Below are 21,652 nucleotides of genomic sequence, written 5' to 3' on the forward strand. Positions count from 1 at the left end.
TGTATCTTTTCCTGGACTGTGTGGCATCTCAGGATGACATCTCGGTTCAGGTTAGGTTTCGTGTGGGTTGTCAAGGGGAGACGATATATACCGTCCGGAGTCATTTTGCGGGCCGCCGCTGTGGGTAAGAGAGTTGCGAGGAGGCGTCTTACGTAGTGGGGTAATTCCTTCGCAGACACTGTGGCTGGGATCCCCCTGAGTTTTCTGTTTAACCGGCGGTGACGGTCCTCCATGACAGCGAGCCGTCCCATCAGGATTCTTTGGTTTTGTTGTAGGTGGAGGACCGTGTCCTGCACCACGTTGATCTTGGTGTGTGCCTCTGTTACTCCGTCTTCAACCGCTCCCACTTTCTCTCTTTGTGGTCGGAGCGGAGTCGTCTGAGGCGCCCCCGGTTAGGGACGTTGTTATCCTAGAGGCCGGTGCTGCCTCCGCCTCCTGCCTGTGCGGCTTGGTTTCGGCCTCGCTCTGGAGTTCCTCCGATGATATAGGGGATTTGTTTTGTGCCGGCCGCTGGAGGTTGGTCCCGATATCTCTGGTATCTGACCCCGCAGCCGGTTTCTGCGACCTACGGCCCATAGCCGGTTCGTGTGTCGGCAACTCAGCTCCTGGGTGTCCTGTGAAGTTTCTCCACAGGAGTGCTTTGAGGTCCGTGGGTGTCAGCGGGCGGTAGGCCTCAACTCGGCGGCGCTGCTTTTGTTGCTTTTGCGGCTGGAAAAAAGGCATCGGCCAGTTCAGCACCACTCGCTGGTTCAGGTTCTTTGGGTTTTAGAGTCGGATCGACAGTATTTTAGTCGTTATCAGGCGGATTAACGGTTACTCAAGGAGAGCTCATGAATATGGCGTCTGTTCAAGTTTGAGTTCAAGCTCCGCCCCCAACTTTAGCTTTATTAAGTAGTTTTGGTTTAGAGTTCAAGTCCATTCAGTGGTCAATTATCTGCCATTTAAAAGCTAAAACACACACACACAAACAAGCTCACTCACTAGCACATACACAAAGCTTACCTGGCACTGGTAGGTGAAAGTGTCAATGTCTGGCCTCTTCATTCCAGCGAGGTCAGCAGCTTCTGTCTGGGGGAGGGGCTTGTGTTCAGGAGGTGGGGCTTAAGTGCATGGGCGGGGTATGCGGCAGGTCTCTCTCAGGCCACCGGCAGAGTAATTGCAGCTGCAGCAGCCCCCAACTCCTCCCTCATCACTCCCCTCAGACTTACACAGGCTTGCACAGTCCTAGGGGAAAATGATTTAAATGACATGTGCCTGATGATTAGGGCTGTGTGCCCGGCCCCAGGTGCTGCGGTCCACCGGGAAATTTCCCAGTATGCCGGTGGGCCAGTCCGGTCCTGTCAGTGCAGCAGAAAGGAGGACTTACACTGCAATGCAAACATTAAAGTTTCTGAAAGAAGCTGCAATGTTTTATATTGCAGGAATAAAAGCACATGACCACTGCACCCAAACCACCTCACTGAGAATGGAGATGAAGTGGTTTGGGTGACTAAAGTGTTCCTTTAAGCTAAGGTTGTTTGGGTGCTGTGAGTGTACCTATGAGAAAAAAATTGTAAGAGTTGTAATCCCCCCAAAAGTGTATAGAAGCACACTGGAGGTGTCAGAATTATGGAAACCTATATGACTAACGGAGTCCTCTCCAGCTGTCGCTAAATTCTTTAAAATCACAACATGTTTTTGCAAAAGGATCGTATGAGATTTTATTCAGGAGCTGAAGAGATCACAATATGCTTCATACAAACAGTACAACAATGTAAACATAAAAAAAAACCAAAAAAAAAACTTAAAACACAGGATTTTATGATGCACGAGGGGTGTGCCAGGTGTTCCTTAAGGGTAATATGATGCAGAATATGTGCATAACGTGCACTTTTCCTTTCATAAAAAGCTGCATTAAAAGTTGGCAAAATGAGCAAGCAATCATTTTCTGAAACTCTTTAAATTACATCAGCTGTGAGATGTTTAAATAGTGTGCTAAATTATGGGCCTCGGAGGCATCATCAGAACAGAAAGATTATAATAATTTAAATGTCATGTTATGGTTGCCGTTCCAGTAATAATGACAGTATTTGGATAGCTCTTTTTTACATTATTTAACAGAATATGCAGAATCCTATGCATGTCTAGTCTATTACTGGTTCCTGAATTTGAAATTGATAACATTGGTTTAAAGGGTAACTCCAACCAAAAATAGTGAATAAGCCAAGTTCTCCCTGCTGCCCGATTCTCCTCCAGTGGTGTCACTCCCTTTCAAGGAAGGGGGAGGAACGTCCCTGATGACTGACTGAAGGGAGGACATAGGTGCCACAGCCCTGGGGGCAGTATTACCGATGGTCATCTGTCGCCAGCATGGTATGAATACTGACAACAATCACCCGCTATGCATAGAGTTAACATTAGCCAACCCGCGACTTTTGTTCCGAGTTGGCTAAAAATACCACCGGTGGTGTTCGTTAAACATCAAAGTACTTTAACTCCGTGTGTACAGCGTTTACAACTGAAACTCTGCCCATACAGACACCAGGCACCATAACCACTTCAAATAACTGAGGTGGTCATGGTGCTTGGAGCAACCCTTTAACTTCATCATCCTTTGACACATATTGGCTGAAGATGAAGGGAAATAAGTATTTGAAGGGACAATAATGCCTTATGCTAAAAAATATTTTCCACTTACACAAGCTGCATACATATCCCAGCTGGATTTAAAAAAATATTTATTATAGCAGATGCCACGTGCATATATAGTAAATCTCATACGCAATGTTAATGTAGGCATTGTCGGGCAGATGATACAATGCAATCTATTGTTAATGAGGTTTTTGTAACCAAGATGTCCTCTTTGAAGTTAAATCTACATCATCCATGCGGTGGTGCGAATCCTAACACTGCCCAATAAACATGCATGCCGCCTACTGGATGCAGAGCAACATTATGTGCGTGTCTCCCTGATTCTTCATGCAAAATCCTACAATATCCCCCTGACGTACAAGTGCAAAGCAAGGCAGGATGGGTAATGAGGCAGCTCTGAGTTGCTACCAAATCATGACCATCATTGGCATGAAGACAATAGTCAGGATAATGACAGAGAACACTACCTGACAGTTGTGGTAATGGATATTGTCTTTATTTCGTTGCTAGAGGACGGCAAGCGTCTATCTCAACAATAAACCTATTTGGGAAGGATAACATCTATCAACAGACCCCGGCGCATTTAATGTGCTTCTACCGTGCCTAGTTTGCCTTAATAGATACATAGATTTAAAAATGTACTTAAATAATACTGGCCTCCGGCAGGAGTCAAGTGGATATGTAAGCCAGCTCTACCTGTTATAGGGTATTGACCTATACTGCATTTAGATAAGGTATCTAGCTAATTAGAATTATGGGAGACAATTAGAACATCTGCATCATCCATTCTTCCTGACTTGTGTATTATTTTCCCATCTGTGCTGGCAAAAATAGTTTATGTATGTATTTGATTACAATATTCTATTACACGGAGGTAATTTTCCATTTGAATATTATGCCAATCTGGATACCGTGTCCAGATTCTTAAAGCAGATGAATCCAAATTATGAAGACAAGCTTTAAGATGACAAAAGATTTTGATATTCTCCCCCCCCCCCCTTTTTTTCTTTTATGTTCGATAAAGTAGGATTTTGCACACCCTTCCTGCTTTAGTTCTACTGTAACATTTCAAAATTTTAAGTGGTTGTGGCGAATTGCCAACCATAATCCGAAAATACAGAATTAAATAGTTGAGTTGAAAAATTACGAAAGTGAAGATTTTTTTTTTTTTTTTTCTTTTTACTATTAGGACATATGTGTTGCAGTCTGGTTCAATTCATTATGATGTGTTGTTCAGTGATTAAACCCCAACCTTACTAATGGTTTCCATTTCTTACAATGTGAATCGAGTTTAATTAAAAAAAAAAACCAAAAAAACCCAACACTTAATTTGCTTTCTTTTTATAGATCACAATTTACGCATGGACGCTGGAAACTGAGGCAACGATGACACTAGCACTACATTTCAGAAGATGCCTTTCATTTCTCTGCCGTTACTTTGAATTTCAGTTTACGAAGAGGAACTGTGCTTTTATATCTTCTGATTCTGTTTTTGCATGCATGTTGTAAAACACATTTCATGCTATCACACAGGTATTATTTGGTTGTATGGACAATGCGTCTTCTTCTTCGGACTTGATTAAGTACCATCATGATGAGGTTGGGATTTGTCTGTTGAGTACAAGGATGGTACGGCGAGGACTACTGAGCTGGATTTCTCGGGTGGGGATCCTTCTTGTGTGCCTTTGCTGTCTTGTCTCTGTTTTATATATGCTTGCCTGCTCGCCTAGACCAGAGGACGAACACCTGGTGTTGCCAAGGGTTAATGGCCCTACAGGAAAAGAAGGATACCATGCTATCTTGCAAGAACGGGAAGAAGAACATCGCAACTACATTACTAGCTTAAAAAAACAAATTGCCCAACTGAAGGACGAACTTCAGGAACGCAGTGAGCAGCTGAAAAATGTTCAGGGTCACTACAGTGATTCTTTGGGAGTAAGTTTAGACCACGGAAGCCCAGAAAAGACACAGACTGACTTGATAGACTTTCTACACACACAGGTCAACAAGGCCGAAGTACACAACGGCGTGAAGGTTCCTACTGAGTACGCAGCAATACCATTTGAGAGTTTTACTCTGCAGAAAGTGTACCAACTAGAAACTGGGCTAACTCGTCACCCAGAGGAGAAGCCAGTTCGGAAGGACAAGAGGGATGAGCTTGCCGAGGCTATTGATGTTGCACTAGAAACTCTCAACAGTCCTGATGGTGAAAACAACACACCCAGGCGAGTGTATGGATCATCTGACTTTATTGAAGGTAAGACATTTTTGGTAACTCTACCCGTGCAAGTTCATAGAAATACAGAGATTATCTATGTATTGTACATCTGTCAGGACAATATGGGAGCAAATATTTAGCATACTATGCCATTCTTAATTTAGAAATTGAGTTGCAGTGTGTATTCTCTGCTCCTGTGGTGGATCTGGTGTAAAAAACACTTTAAGCAACCAGGTTAATATAAGAATCGCTAACATTATGCCACCTTTCGCATTCTGGGGTGTTTGGCACTTTGGATTCAGTGTTTGAGTTGGAGCTATACTAGATATTGGGGGTGGGAAATCACATCCTTTATGCTTCTGGAACAGGCCGATCTAAGATCACATTGCAATTTGCAGGTACAGAGTTAAAAAAAATAAAACAAAGCAAAACCAATAATTACTGACAAGCATTGCCAATATTGACCAGTCACCGCTTTAGTTCCAATACCACATGATAAGTTTTGTGCCGGTCTAAAAAATACCTTTCTCTTTAGTCACTCTGCATAGGAAGCGAGCAGAGTGTGGAGAAGACTTGTCAGGTTGTAGAATGTGGCAGATACTATGAGTCACTATAGCAAAAAAGCCTTCTATGAAATTGGAAAGTCATTCAGAATGACCAAAATTGTTGATTAATTTCTAAATAATATTATAAAGACATTACTGTGAGTTTCATTTTTGGGAGGTGTTTATACTCTCATTAAGATTCTAGTAAATTTGGAGGCCGTATAGAAAATGAGAACTGAGAATTAATGTCTGAAAGAAGGACTGTTTCCTTAGGAGCGATATTTATGCCAGTAAACACATTCCATTGGTGACTCTTCCATTTTTAAATTTTCACACCAATTCTTAGAACAATCTCCTTACCCCCCACCCTTTCTCCAGCCAAATCTAGTGCATGGGAAACATTTGAACAACTCACAGAGATCGCTAAGAAATTGTGGAAGTAGTAAAATAAAATGTTAGTTTTTAAAAAAACAAAACAAAAAAACTCCTTAATAAGACCATTAAAGACGATCTGGTAATGTTTGAATTTGTGTGTATGTTGTTATTGCTGCTGTTGTGTGTATGTTTTGTTTTTTGTTGTGATAAGTGTCTTACATTTATTAATTATCCAGCCAGCCATAAAGATATTTAAATTTTGCAGCTGCTGAAATAGCAAATATATTTTTATATTTTCAATAAAGTATTATTTATTTTTTTTTTGAGAAATAGTAGTCACATTTGTTTTTCTGATGTGCAGAGCATCTTGTTTTAGTAAAAATGAATGAGTTTTCCAGTGGAAAAGAGACAGCAAGTGGAAGCAAGGAGTGAGATAAGAGCTTCTTCGCTCAATAAATTTTGGCAGGCGGTGTAAATCAGCACATTTCTCTCAAATGCATGTGATTGGTTCTACTGCCATTCCCTCTCCTGTGTCTTGTGTGGTATGGAAATCCAAATTTGTCTCTTACAATCAGCCCTGTTTGGTATTAATCTAAGCTGACATTTGCTGTAAAAAAAAATTGTCAATTTCTCTAGAACGTTCCCCCCCCCCCCCCCTCCACCCACCACCTTGTTCTGCTCTCTGGATATGTTATTGAGTCTTTGTATTGAGACCAAGTGACTCTTCATTGGAGAGCTTTAACTCATTCGTGTCAAGGGCTAAGTAAATGTTATTGTTTGTTTTTGTATTGACATGTTGTGTGTCATGACGGGATTAAATTAAACCTTGTGTATCAGATTAGACATTATAAAAATGTTATATGTTCGACATAGACAGGCAGGCTTGGGGGTGCATTCATTGGTTAGGTTTATATTGGGTTTTAAGGGAAAGTTTTCACTAAAACAATGATTGACAAGTGGCAATCAAGTTGTAAAATATTTGTTAAAAGGCCAGTTTAGACAAAACTAAAGCTCCAGTTTCTGTTAATATATTGTATAGTCAATTACACCGGTTCTTTCTGTTTGTTTTATATTCTTATTTATAAACTTGATGAGTGGCCAGCGACTCTTTATATTATTATTTTCTTTCTCTGTCTGTCTGTCTTTGCTTCTACCTATGGTTTTCATATCTCCCAACAATCTTAGGGGATAACCAGTATGGGCAGACCTGCCCAGAAAAGAGGTGGGTAAACCCATTGAAAGTCTGCCTGTCCAGCCCCCAGCCTTCAGGATATGCATTAGTATTGTGCTGCCCAGGGACACGTCCCAGGTGTCCCCAGAAGCAGAATACCAGGGATCTAAAGTGCAAAAACCAAAACAATTATTATATGCTCTAAAAAAACAAAAAACAAAAAAAAATGATTTAAGGGTTTTTGTCCTGTTCACTAGTCGCACCTATGTGATACCCTGTACCTTCCTCAGGCTTACGTCCAATATTGAAATTTTTTTTTTTTTAAATGTTTAACCCCTTAAGGACCAAACTTCTGGAATAAAAGGGAATCATGACATGTCACACATGTCATGTGTCCTTAAGGGGTTAAAATACTTTATTGAAGTAAATAAATGCAGGTACATGAGAAAAATACATCTTCCCGAATACTTTATGGATTGTGACAAGTGTAAAGTAACTATGCACAAATTATGCACAAATACAGTGATCAGTGTTGAGAAATACACAACAGTACACACATTGGGTTCTAATTGTCGTGAAGAGGTCCACTCAGGTTGTGTATATGCAGTAGCGGCTCTAGACTTTGTGAGGTCTTAGGCGAAACTCAAACATGAGGCCCCCACTAACACTAAAAAATAAATAAAAAATTAAGGGTAGCATTGTGTGTACAAGATGCTGTAGTTGTATTGAAGGACAGGCTAGCAGCACTGGATACAGAGAGCTAGTCTCTGTATTCCTTGTTCAGAGGCTTGCAGTGTCACAGCTCCCTGTGCCGCTGTGTTGTGAGCTCTCCAACTGTAGTTATGGCATCATTTGCAAACAAAATGAATTTGTAATAAACAAATTTAATTAGCAGTTATGCTAATCATTTATACACGACTGTGAGGTATGATTACATAGCCTGGCAGTTGTGTATACATAAGTGCCAGTGTGTGTATTTCTGAGTGTGTCTGGCATTGTCTATCTGTGTATGTGCCTGATAGTGTGTGTCTGACAGAGAGCATACTTATGTGTGAATGTATGTCTTTATGAGCTTTAATCCGTACCGTATGTGTGTGGGGTAGCTGCTTGTGGTATGTTGTGTTTATGGGGGCTCCTTATGATCTTTGTGCATGTGTGTGTGTATTTGATGAACTTCTTTAGTTTGTTACTGTGACAAGGTGCGTAAAGGAGTATCTGTGGCAAGGTCAGTGGGGTAAATGAGAGGGTTGGGGGGTGAGTGTGACAGAATGAGGGAGGGTGAGAATGATAGTGGGGTGATTGCAACATGGTTGGAGGAGGGAGTGTGACAGGGCAAAGGTAATTAAGTGTGACAGGATTTGAGGAGGTTAATGTGACAGGGTGAGCGTGGCATAGTTGGGGAGGGGAGGTATCACAGAGCTGGGGGTGAATGTACCATGTTTGGAGGAGGCAGTGTGACTGAATGAGGGGAGGGGAGTGTGACAAGATTGAGGGGGTTAATGTGGCAGGATTAGAGGTATTATTGTGGAAGGGTGAGTGTGGCAGGGTTGGGGAGGAGAGTGTGACAGGGTTTGGGGTGAGTGTGGCACAGTTGGAGGACAGGATTGGAGGGGTTTATGTGGTGGGGTGAGTGTGGCAGGGTGAAGGAAGTGAGTGGGACAAACTAATAGAGGATGAGTGGGACTGTATTGGGGAGGTTAATGTGATAGGGTGATTGTGGTAGAGCAAGGGCAGGTGAGGGGCAGACAGTGTGTGGGGGCTGAAAGTGTTTGGGAAGGCGATAGTGTATGTGTAGAGGATGATAATGTGTGCGGTTGGGGGTGACAGTGTGTGAGGATGATATGGTAAGGGTGGGGGTCATAGGGTATGTGTGGGGGTGACAGGGTGTGTGGAGGGGGCTGTGAAAGGTTGCGTGTGTGGGAGCTGTGACAGGGTGTGTTTGCGGGGTGGGGGTGACCAGGTGTGTGTTTGTGTGTGAGGGATGACAGAGTGTGTGGCGGGTCGGTGACGTGGGGAAAGTAGGGGCTGTGATAGGGTAGGGGGATCTGTGACAAGGTGAAGGGGCTGTGACAGAGTGGAGCGGTTGTGACAGGGTGGAGGGTGGAGCGGCTGTGACGGTGACGGTGGAGAGGCTAGATGGGCTGTATATGGGTAGGGAGGATAGAGAAGCTTCCTACCCTGGTATGGGGTCTAGAGGGGCTTTGGCAGAATAGGGGGCTGTGATAAGGTAGGGGGAGCTAAAGGGGCTGTGACAGAGTAGTGTGGCTAGAGGGGCTGTGACAGAGTAGGGGGGTTAGAGGGGCTGTGATAGGGTAGGAGGGTGGATGGGGCTTTGAATGGCTGTAGATGGGGGTTCAAAATTACTTTTTTTATATTACGTTGATTCCCTGAAAGACGAGACAGGGGGATATGATAGAAACATTTAAATACATAAAGGGAATCAACACAGTAAATGAGGAGACTATGTTTAAAAGAAGAAAAACTACCACAACAAGAGGACATAGTCTTAAATTAGAGGGGCAAAGGTTTCAAAATAATATCAGGAAGTATTACTTTACTGAGAGGGTAGTGGATGCATGGAATAGCCTTCCAGCTGAAGTGGTAGAGGCTAACACAGTAAAGGAGTTTAAGCATGCGTGGGATTGGCATAAGGCTATCCTAACTATAAGATAAGGCCAGGGACTAATGAAAGTATTTAGAAAACTGGGCAGACTAGATGGGCCGAATGGTTCTTATCTGCCGTCACATTCTATGTTTCTATGTTTCTTTCTTTTATGCTTAATTAAAAAGAAAAAAAGAAAAAGCACAAGAATAAAATAAACTATAAGAGTTACCAAGATTGTATGACATAACATTTTGTTTGTCTTGGTTTAGCTATACCTACCAGTCCCTATTTTGTCCCTATTTTCTGCCCATTATTTCTATCCTAACGTCTCTCTTTTCTAGGAGCTCCGTATTGTTGGTGTGTCTGAATGTGTGTCTGAATGTATAACAGAGCTCCACAGCAATAATACTCACTGTCACATGTCTTTATTCGATAATAAATGTGCTTAGAGATCAGTCTGTGCAAATAAGACATTGTTCTGAATCTAAATTTAATTTTAGTAACACAAATTATCAATCACCTAAAAATGATCAGATCTTCCCTGCCCTTAGCCGCACACCCCACTCACACCGCTAAAATTAATTTGTCCCTCTATGTCCTATTGAAATGTCGAGAGATACGGTTTACCGATTACATTCATGTAGTTGGAAACAATTTGACTCTGTTGTCGATTCCTGTTTCATTTGTTGCTTTGCTGCTGTGTTCGCTAATGGAACGAGTGATAATGTTTGTCAGAAAAACTCGTTTCCTGCCTTTCCGACTCACTCACCCTGTTCTTTTCATGTGATATTGATTTAGAAAGAATTCATTCGGGCACGAGTTACAAACTCTAATTGTATTAAAATAAACGGAAAGACCTCATCTCCCTTGCCTGCCTGGTATTGTCATTTGCTGGCTTTATTATTCGCTATTCTGTAGCTGTTTAAGGTGATAGGAGGTTACACCAGCAGCGAGATGGGAGTGGGGGCTGGGTTGAGGCATTGCACTTAGCAAATTAAAGTCATAACTTTAACATTTGAGTCTTGGCAGCCGCTTGAATTAAAGTAATGATGTTGATTTCTTGTTAGGCTATTTTCATTTGAGGCTCATCAGTAGGCTTTTGATGTATGACCTATTAAGAATTGGGATGCCTGCCAGATGTGCAATCTGAAGCTATCCTTCTTCTGCAAGTGTATAGGTGAATTATGACAGGATCCCTGCAGAATAACTCTGCAGCTTTTGGAACAAGTGAACTATTCAGGAAAAACTCACGATTTAATCCAATGGATAAGTGCTCAGAGCATTTCCACAGATCGGTGTGGTCTACATTTGTTGTACGGTATTTGAGAATATGTGATCACAACATGAAGTCTTAACATGTGTTACTTAGTAGCTATGATTAAATAAATTGGTAAATTTTGCTTAATAATTTTCAGCCAAAATAGCTAGCTGTCCAAATGATTACTTCTGGTAAGATTTAATTGCCAAAAAGCACTGCAAAAGTGGTGCCAAATCCAATAGTGGTCTGCGATATTGTTGCCCGACATTTCAGTTGTGTCATTCACAGTTAGGGACACTTCAGACCCCTAAAGCACTTTAACTTGCTGAAATGCTTTATGTGTGAATAGTGTGTCTTTTTTCATATTACAGAAAGTGTAGATTTAAAAAGATTTACACTTTTATTATTTAAAATGATTACACCCTTGGCTTTCAAGCAGACAGCATGCCCTGTCACTTCCTAGTGTGTTTAGCTCAGTGGAGCTAAACTCAAGAGGCAGTAATTGCGCAGAACACCTGCCTTGCAAAGATTTCTCATTGGGCTGTATTGGAAAGTCTTTGATTGGACAACAACAGCAAGTATGGGTGAGGTTAGAGGGGGAGGGCTTGCAAAGTCTGCAGATAAAAGAATGACAGGTATTGCAAGCTGTTTTTAGATAGACCCCCAATGAAAAAATGCACTGTTAAATGCATGTTGATTATTATTTGGATTATATCAACTAAATAGTATTTTTTAAATTTATTTTGTATTTGGCTGCAGAGTGCCTTGTTTAAGAAAGAATCTAAGCACCAAGACAGCTTTAGCTTAAAGCAGTTATGGTGTATAGATAATGCCCCTGCAGTATCACTGCTCAATTATCTTATATTTTGGAGTTAAATCACTTTGTTTGTGCAGCCCTAGCCACACCTCCCCTGGTTGTGACTCACAAAGCCTTCCTATACACTTCCTGAAAAAAAGAGTTAGTACCAAACAGATTAACAGAGACCAGGACTCTAGGTGGGGGCCCCAATCTGGCACTCTGCCTAGAGCCCTGGGCAAGAGCTCTGTTGTCACCATGCCCCCGAATAACAACACTCCTGTTCAGGAGGCCAAGAATAATCAAAAATGCTTTATTGAACACAAGGACTTGCCTTCAACAACATGCAAAACGTATGGTGACACAATCTAAATAATTGGTCAAATATAACAGTACAGGGTAACAAGTTTTAAATATCAAAACACAATAAATTACTACTCAAAAGGGTTGAGGAGGGGATCAAAAGAGCACATTTTAAATCAACACTCCAAGCATAATAACCAGTACAGTTTCAAGTAGTGACCTGGTGCCCCTATTGTAAGTATTAAAACTGTATTTGAATGTTTTACCTGGAGTCTGCTGGGGGCCACTTCCTGCATTTAATATGAACACCTTCCATTAAAATGATTGAAACCGCAACACCAGGAAGCAAATAGGAGGATTTTAATTCCACCACAGTGGACTCGGCTACGTTTTGACCCTATTGGGTCTTTGATCTGCACCCAGTCATATATTTTGAGTGGAGGTGGGTAGAAGCACCTGGCAGTCTCCGGGTTAGAAGGCAAACCATTCAAAAACGGTTTCCTTACGGTGGGCAGGCACCATGGCACTCATGACAGTGAGCTGTAGTGGTTATGTAGATGTACATACATTGCTGCCCATCATGGCTACATTTTATCATTTCTGTGACTGTCACTTATATGTAAATTTGTGAATCATCTGTCCTACAGGGTTAGTTAGTTAAGTACTCAAGAAAGTGACATATGTGAGCAGGCCCGGATTGGCCATCGAGCATACCGGAAATATCGCAAATGCCCGGTGGGCCGCGATGGCCATGGGCCAAGGCCGACAGGAGAGATCAAGAGATTTCCCCTGCCAGCCCATGCAGAGCCGTCACTCTCCGAGCACTGGCCCTGCTGTGTGCCTTCATGGGCCTGTGGGGAGATCAAGGATCTCTCTCACCGGCCCACAGGGAGTGAAAAGCGGCCGCCGGCTGGGGAGGGAGACAGCAGAGGACCCGGGGGAGCTCTAGCCTGCAGCTCCGCCAGGTTCCTCTCGAGCATACCGGAATTTGTGAATCATCTGTCCTACAGGGTTAGTTAGTTAAGTACTCAAGAAAGTGACATATGTGAGCAGGCCCGGATTGGCCATCGAGCATACCGGAAATATCGCAAATGCCCGGTGGGCCGCGATGGCCATGGGCCAAGGCCGACAGGAGAGATCAAGAGATTTCCCCTGCCAGCCCATGCAGAGCCGTCACTCTCCGAGCACTGGCCCTGCTGTGTGCCTTCATGGGCCTGTGGGGAGATCAAGGATCTCTCTCACCGGCCCACAGGGAGTGAAAAGCGGCCGCCGGCTGGGGAGGGAGACAGCAGAGGACCCGGGGGAGCTCTAGCCTGCAGCTCCGCCAGGTTCCTCTTGCGAGATTGGAGCTTTGCCGCGGTTACCATGGCAATGCTCCGATCTTGCGAGAGTGAACTCTAGCCCCACAGGCTAAAGCTCACTCACCACTAGGACCACCAGGGATTGTGGTACGGTCCTCCATCCCAGGCATAAGGTAAGAAGGGAGGGGGGATACAACGCTTTTTTAATCAAAATAAAAAAATATATATTTACATTAATCTATCTCCCCCACACACACATACACAATACCTCCAAGCATATTCACACTCAGCACCCCTCACATACAGCCCCCACATGAACACTGCAACCCACACATTCCCCTCACACACACACATTCCCCTATGCACACACTAGATTCCTTGTAAGCAAACACATACTGCATTCCCCAAATACACACACTCTACAACTTCTATACACACTATGCTCCCTATACACACTCTCTAACTCTGTACAGCTCCTAGCCACACATTAACCCACAAACACAACGCAACTGAAACCGACCTATTTACACAAAATCACACCACAATCTGCTTACTCTACACACATGCAATCCCACAAGCAGGCTCCAAACACATGCACAATACTCTTTCCTGGCCCTTTTGTCTCCTGGTATCCCACTTTTGGAGACACCAGAGACAAATTACAAGCAAACACAATTCAAGCATGTTAATAAAAATGCTTGCACTGCGCAGAACAAATACAGAGCCTTTTTCTCATGCTATAGCTCTGCGCATGGTCTGCCCTGGAAGAGCAATGAACCAACTTGCTTACTTTAAGAGGGGACGCACTGCCCATTGGTGATGATAAAACACACCCCCTATAGCCTGCTCCCTTCTCAGTGGGCCGCTGTGGTAAAAAAAATGCCCAGGCCCAATTTCTTTCCCAGTCCGGCCCTGCGTGTGAGTATTTAGCTTCAATTAATTGACTAATTAATTGTGTAAATTAAATTTTTAGCAAAAACTGGAGAGTTGTACATTCTAATTTATACATACCCCATTAGGCACTTCTAAATCAGCCAGGAGTTTACCGTCAGTGTCAGTCATTCAGCAGAGTGAATTCCAGTACGAGAGAAAGGCTAAATGAAGTGTCAGGTTTCATTTTATAGTTGCAGACTGGAACAAGCTTTCTTTCTAAGATCTAATCATGTAATGGAATTACCAGGAGAGAAACCTGGATGAAAAAAGGGCATCAATATCTCCACGACCTTTTCTATTTGGAAGTCAGTGTCATGCAGGTACAGCAAATCCTAAAAATAGAAGGTGCGTTAATGCTCTGAAAGTAGTTTTTAAACAAATTTAATTATGAAGTGCAAACCAATTTATTTTACAGACTATATATGGTCAGGTCATTTGTACTTAAAGGGACGCTTGGTTTTCCTGACACTTTAGTACCCTGAGGGTGCTCCCACCCTCAGGGCCCCCCTCCCGCGGCGCTGAAGGGGATAAAAACACCTTCAGCTACTCACCCTTTTCCCCCGCCGGGCTCCCTTACCTCTCCTCCCCGCCACGCGCGCATTCAAAGTGTCCATAGGAAAGCATTTTTCAATGCTTTCCTATAGACACTGCGTGATTGAGGCATAATATGCCTCAATCATTGCCGATGCGCCTCTAGTGGCTGTCCGGAAGACTCTTGAATTCATACATTCTTAATCTAAGTCATTACTTTTTTTACGTTCCCCTTCCAGCACCCTTTTCTGCACGGTTTGCTTGTTTTTCTCTCTCCCCCCTCACTTTGTGATCTTCACACAATATATGTAGGACCCTCTGTGAGACTGGTGTCTATTTTTCTGGCAAACTTGTGCCTTATCTGCACTCATGTTGCTTTAACCCCTGTATCACAACTCAACTTTGAATTTTATGTGTCGAATTTGCTCAGAAATGCTTCAGACTTGAGAAAGGGAGGTTCTCCCGAAAGCTTGTCATTAAAAAATTCTGTTAGTGGAATAAAAAAGGTATTACAAGATACAAATTTTATCTGTTATTTTACATCTGCATTTCTGGACTAATGCTGCTGCAATCTATCTATTTTTATTTATTTTAACACTAACCTGTACAATCAAAATCAAATACACGATAAGAAAAAACAAAACAACCCCCCACTACTGTCTATGCTACACTCTCGGGTAGTGACCTTCATATTTCCTGCATCTCCAGTCCTGGTGACCATTTTTGTATCTTTGTTGATGGGAAGATTTTCTCACCGCCCACCAGTGCCACAGTAACTAATTTTATAGCGCAACAGTTTTTTGGGTTTTTTTTTTAGAAAGGAGGGTTTTTAAAAAAAAAAAAAAAAAATTGTACTTAAATGTATCTTTTTCTGTATTTCTCTATTTTCTATTCTATTTTATTTCTGTGTCTGTGAAGTGTGCTCTGTATGTGTGTGTGTGAAGTGGGTGAAGGGTGCAGTGTGTGTATGTCTGTGAGGTTGCCGTGTGTGTGAGTAGTGCTGTGTGTGTCTGTGAGAGGTGCTGTATGTGTGTGAAGGGTCCAGTGTGTATGTGTGTGTATGTGGGGGGGCAGTGTGTGTGTGTGAGGGTTGCAGTGTGTGTGTGTATGTGGACAGCAGTCTATGTGTGAGAAGGCAGTGTGTGTGTATGAGGGGTGTAGTGTGTGTTTGTGTGTGAGGGGGCATATAGTCTATGCTGTGTGTAGGTGGGTGAGAAGTGAAAAGCCATTTTAATGTCTCCTTCTCCCTTCTTCTTACTTTTTACCGGGGAGGGGGGCATAATGCTGCAAGCTCCGGTGGTTTCTTTGGTGGCATGTTCACTTTAGTCTGCACTGATCCTCCGGCTGCAGGCTGACTCTCCTGTCCTCCTGCGTGCACAGCATTGTATCAGAGTGTTGCCATGGTAATTCGCGGCAACACCCCGACCAGCCTTCTCGTGAGAGGAACACCGAGCCTCCCAGGCCCTTCCCTCCCTCTGCTGGAACAAAGTGCCAGCAGGACGGTGAGGGAGATCTTCGATCTCCTCACCAGCCCGAGAGGGCTTACAGCAAGGCTGGCTCTGCATGGGCCGGCAGGGGAGATGAAAGGATCTTCCCTGCCAGCCTTGGCGCACAGCCATTGAGGCCCACCAGGCATTTTTCCACAGAGCCCACAACCGCCCACCTGAAATCCTAGTGGGTGGTAGGTACCAGGTTGACTACCCCTGGTCTAAAGAGTAAGAGTTTTAAAAGTGCAACAGTCACCATGGAAACCGTCACCATTGAACGTTCCTGCAGCTAGTTCCACTGTTAGGACTTTCCTGCAGATTTGCACTTCTTTTCTCCTAGCAAATTTTTTTTTAATGCCTGCTTTGTTACATCCAACCAAAATGACCTTTTGCAGTATTAATAAAACAGACGATGAATACCTCTAGTGCAGTATTGATTAACCTTGGTATTGCAGGTGTCTGTGGGCTGGGTTTTTACTAATTAAATGTCAGTAGTGATGTCCCGAACTGTTCGCCGGCGAACATAGCTTGTTCGTGGCGAATGCGGCGGGCGAACATATGCGATGGTCGTCCACCCCCTATTCAACATCATTGAGTAAACTTTGACCCTGTACCTCACAGTCAGCAGCCAATCAGCAGCACCCTCCCTCCCAGACCCTCCCACCTCCATGACGAATAGGGGCGGACCGACCATCGCATATGTTCGCCCGCCGCGTTCGCCGCAAACAAGCTGTTCGCCGGCAAACAGTTTGGGACATCACTAAATGTCAGTCATGGCAATATACACATAATATGTGAAATTTCACATTTTTGTCAAACATTTTACTGAAACAGAAGAAACCCTGCATTTCACAGTGACTGCAGAGAGACACCAGTTCTTATAATAATAAAAAAAATAATAATCAAAGTTTAACTTGAAGTTGTGTTTGGACTGGCACACAGCACCACCAATCATTGCACTGCTGGAATTAAAATGCTGATTAGCGACCAGGAAATCCACAGATTAGGATAATTGAACTGTTGACTTTCTGGGACAATAAAAATAGGAAATTTTTCACATTTGGTTTTGAACTCCAATGTACACTGCCTTTCCAAAAAAAAAAGTCGCCACCTGGATTTAACTAAGCAAATAGGTAAGAGCCTCCTATTGGATAGTTATTGCATGGGCGATTATCTTTCAGCTGGCAACAAGTTATTTAGCCCCAACTGATGCAATGAGTAGCTTCTCATTTCTTAAACAACCATGTTGAAAGGCACATCCTGGGGTCGTGGAAAATGTTAGTCTGTTTGAGAAGGTTCAAATCATTGGCAAGCATCAAGCAGAGAAAACATCTAAGGAGATTGCAGAAACTACTGAAATTGGGTTAAGAACTGTCCAACACATTATTAAAAACTGGAAGGATAGTATGGAACCACCAGTGATGGTCGCATCAGGGTAAGAAGAGAGGCAGATGAAGTGAAGCACCCATCATGCCTAGTGCCTACTGTACAAGCCTGCGGGGGCAGTGCTATGATCTGGGGTTGCTGCAGTTGGTCAGATCTAGGTTCAGCAACATTATGAGCCCAAAGAATGAGGTCATCTGACTACCTGAATATACTGAATGATCAGGTTATTCCATCAATGGATTATCCTTCCCTGATGGCACGAGCATATTCCAAGATGACAATGCCAGGATTCATGGGGCTCAAATTGTGAAAGACTGGTTCAGGGAGCAGGAGACATAATTTTCACACATGGATTGGCCACCACAGAGTCCAGACCTTAACCTCATTGAAAATCTTTAGTTTGTGCTAAAAAAAAAAGGCTTTGTACAGTGGTCAGACTCTCCCATCATCAATACAAGATCTTGGTGAAAAATGAATGCAACACTGGACGGAAATAAATCTTGTGACATTTCAGAAGCTTATTGAAACAATGCCACAGCGATTGCGTGCTGTAATCAAAGTTAAAGGCGGTCCAACTAAATATTAGAGTGTGTGACCTTTTTATTTGCTGGCGACTTTTTTTTTTTTTGGCCAGGCAGTGTATATTCTGATCAAAAACTGAAGCTTTACGACTTCTTTAAAGTGAACCTGTTGTGAGTCACCTCACCTCAGATTCAGCACCACCATATCCTCATAAAATTAAGCTTCTGTAACACCCACCTCTAATCCGCTCATGCTCCACCCACTGTTTTCTTTGATTTGCCCAGTCTAGGGATGCTTCTCAAATCAGGTTTCAGTGCCAGTATGCAGGCGTTTGAACATAGTGACTTCATTCCTATACTCGATAGGCAGCGCTTAAAGCTTTGATGAGGGAATTACCATAGCAACCAAAGTGCATGCGCTGTGATTGGCCAGGTTAGAGAGCAAAAATATTGCTTATTGGAGGATTCCTCTGTTCTCCCTTGTGAGTCAGTTCTTCAACACAGAGTCTATGCCAGGAATAGGCAACCTTCGGCACTCCCGAGGTTTTGGACTACACCTCCCATGATGCTTTGCCAGCATTATGGGTGTATGAGCATTATGGGGGATGTAGTCCACAACAACTGGGGTGCCGAAGCTATATGCTGTAGACCAGGGCCGCCACCAGAAATTTTGGGGCCCCTAACTCAGCTCAGGGTCTGGGCCCCCTGGGGCCCGCCTCCAATCCCGCCCACAGGGTCCGCCTCCAAATCCCGCCCACAGGAATACACACAGACACAAAAACACACACTGATACAAAAGGACACAGACACACACACACACACAAAAATACATACTAACAGACACACATACTGAGACATACACACATATACAGACACACAGGCATACATAGTGACAGATAGACACATACTAACATACATACATACAGACACACATGCATGAGGACTTACACACACATACACCGACATCACATACATACACACAGACATACATTAATTCATACTGGCATACATACATATAGACATACTGACATACTGACATACACACACAGACAGTCACAGACATTCTGACATACACACAGACATTCTGACATACATACAGACATACTAACATACACACAGACATACGTACAGACATTCTGACATACACACAGACATACTGACATACGTACAGACATACTGACATACAGACATTCTTACATACATACAGACATTCTTACATACATACTGACATACGTACAGACATACTGACATACGTACAGACATACTGACATACACACAGACATTCTGACATACACACAGACTTACTGACATACATACAGACATTCTGGCATACGTACAGACATTCTGACATACGTACAGACATTCTAACATACATACAGACATTCTAACATACACACAGACATTCTAACATACATACAGACATTCTAACATACATACAGACATTCTAACATACACACAGACATTCTAACATACACACAGACATTCTAACATACACACAGACATTCTAACATACACACAGACATTCTAACATACACACAGACATTCTGACATACACACAGACATACTAACATACACACAGACATACTAACATACACACAGACATACTGACATACGTACAGACATTCTAACATACACACAGACATTCTAACATACATACAGACATTCTAACATACATACAGACATTCTAACATACATACAGACATTCTAACATACGCACAGACATTCTAACATACATACAGACATCCTAACATACACACAGACATTCTAACATACATACAGACATTCTAACATACACACAGACATACTGACATACGTACAGACATTCTAACATACACACAGACATTCTAACATACATACAGACATTCTAACATACATACAGACATTCTAACATAAACACAGACATTCTAACATAAACACAGACATTCTAACATACATACAGACATTCTAACATACATACAGACATTCTAACATACACACAGACATTCTAACATACATACAGACATTCTAACATACACACAGACATACTGACATACGTACAGACATTCTAACATACACACAGACATTCTAACATACATACAGACATTCTAACATACATACAGACATTCTAACATAAACACAGACATTCTAACATACATACATACATTCTAACATACATACAGACATTCTAACATACACACAGACATTCTAACATACATACAGACATTCTAACATACATACAGACATTCTAACATACACACAGACATTCTAACATACACACAGACATTCTAACATACATACAGACATTCTAACATACACACAGACATTCTAACATACACACAGACATTCTAACATACACACAGACATTCTAACATACATACAGACATTCTAACATACATACAGACATTCTAACATACACACAGACATTCTAACATACACACAGACATTCTAACATACACACAGACATTCTAACATACATACAGACATTCTGACATACACACAGACATACATACACAAATACAGCTAATTTTTCTTACCTTTTTTGCAGGTGGAAGGCTGTGGCTGATGGGAGTCGGCGTGGCTCCTGCGGGCTGCAGGCCTGTCCTTCTTGCCTGCCGCGCGGTGCTGAGGGGAGGGGAGGGGAGGGAGCTGGGAGGAAGTGACGGCCACTTCCTCCCAGCAGTACTTTGCGGTTGGGATTTTTTTTTTAAGGGGCCCGGTCGCGCTATTGCACGGCCGCAGCGCTGACCGGGCCCCTGAAGATACAGGGCCCATGGGGTGGCCCTAAGTGAGTGGGCCACCCGATGGGCCCCATCAGCATGCGCTACACGTGGGGCCCGGGCGGCCGGGCCCCCCAGGGCCGCCGGGCCCGTGACAACCGTTATGGTTGTCACCCCCTGATGGCGGCCCTGCTGTAGACAAGTGTGAAAAATCTATACATGTGCTAGCAAACCTGCTAACACACTGTATAAGACAGTTACTAAAGTGAGAATTCAAAGTCAATTTTAAATCTACGGTCAAAATAGCCAAACTGGCTCTAGTCTAAAATTAAGAATTCACTGTCAATTGTCGATTGAGTGAATAAGCCTTGAGAATACCGCCATGCTTAAGTGATTAGTCTGCAACCGCACAGATTTGTCACACCTCTCGTGTGTCTGTTTCCCCAAACATCCATATTTAAAGTTTCCAAGTAATTACAGTAATAGTTCATTTAAAATGTTATTTCCAAAAATTAAGTGTGACTCATGATTCCATTTTTGGAAATAGAGTTGTATGCAATGAAAGGAACCACATAATTCTAATTAAATTATACTTTAACTAAGATAACCTCTGGTTTTATCTATTTTAACTTTATGATGGAAAAATGATTTAAAATGTGATGGCAGAACATGTTTTAACCATTTTATTTTGAAAAATGTATTTATTTTTCTTCTTAATTCTTGGTAGACACCAGTGGCGGATCCAGAAGCTAATCTCGGGAGGGGCACTGGCAGATTATTTTAAGAAACAATTCAGGCACAATAACCACTACAGCTCTCTGTAGTGGTTTTGGTGCCAGGAGTTGCTGTGGCGCCCTCCCAGAGTAAGTAGTCAAACTGTTTAAAAAAATGTTTG

The 21,652-nt window shown here is 42.7% G+C and overlaps 1 protein-coding gene across 3 annotated transcripts in view; it reads left to right on the plus strand.

Annotated features, from left to right (window-relative positions):
* CSGALNACT1 (chondroitin sulfate N-acetylgalactosaminyltransferase 1) overlaps positions 1-21,652 on the plus strand; it is a 369,464-nt gene that overhangs the window by 254,847 nt on the left and 92,965 nt on the right. For all 3 annotated transcript variants that reach the window (XM_063455808.1, XM_063455810.1, XM_063455809.1), the window contains one exon: positions 3,979-4,888. In XM_063455808.1, coding sequence (XP_063311878.1) covers positions 4,180-4,888 — 709 coding nt within the window. In that variant the 5' untranslated portion in view covers positions 3,979-4,179. The remainder of the gene's footprint in view (positions 1-3,978; positions 4,889-21,652) is intronic.

Source organism: Pelobates fuscus, chromosome 5, assembly GCF_036172605.1.
Source record: "Pelobates fuscus isolate aPelFus1 chromosome 5, aPelFus1.pri, whole genome shotgun sequence".
NCBI classification, from domain to species: Eukaryota; Metazoa; Chordata; class Amphibia; order Anura; family Pelobatidae; genus Pelobates; species Pelobates fuscus.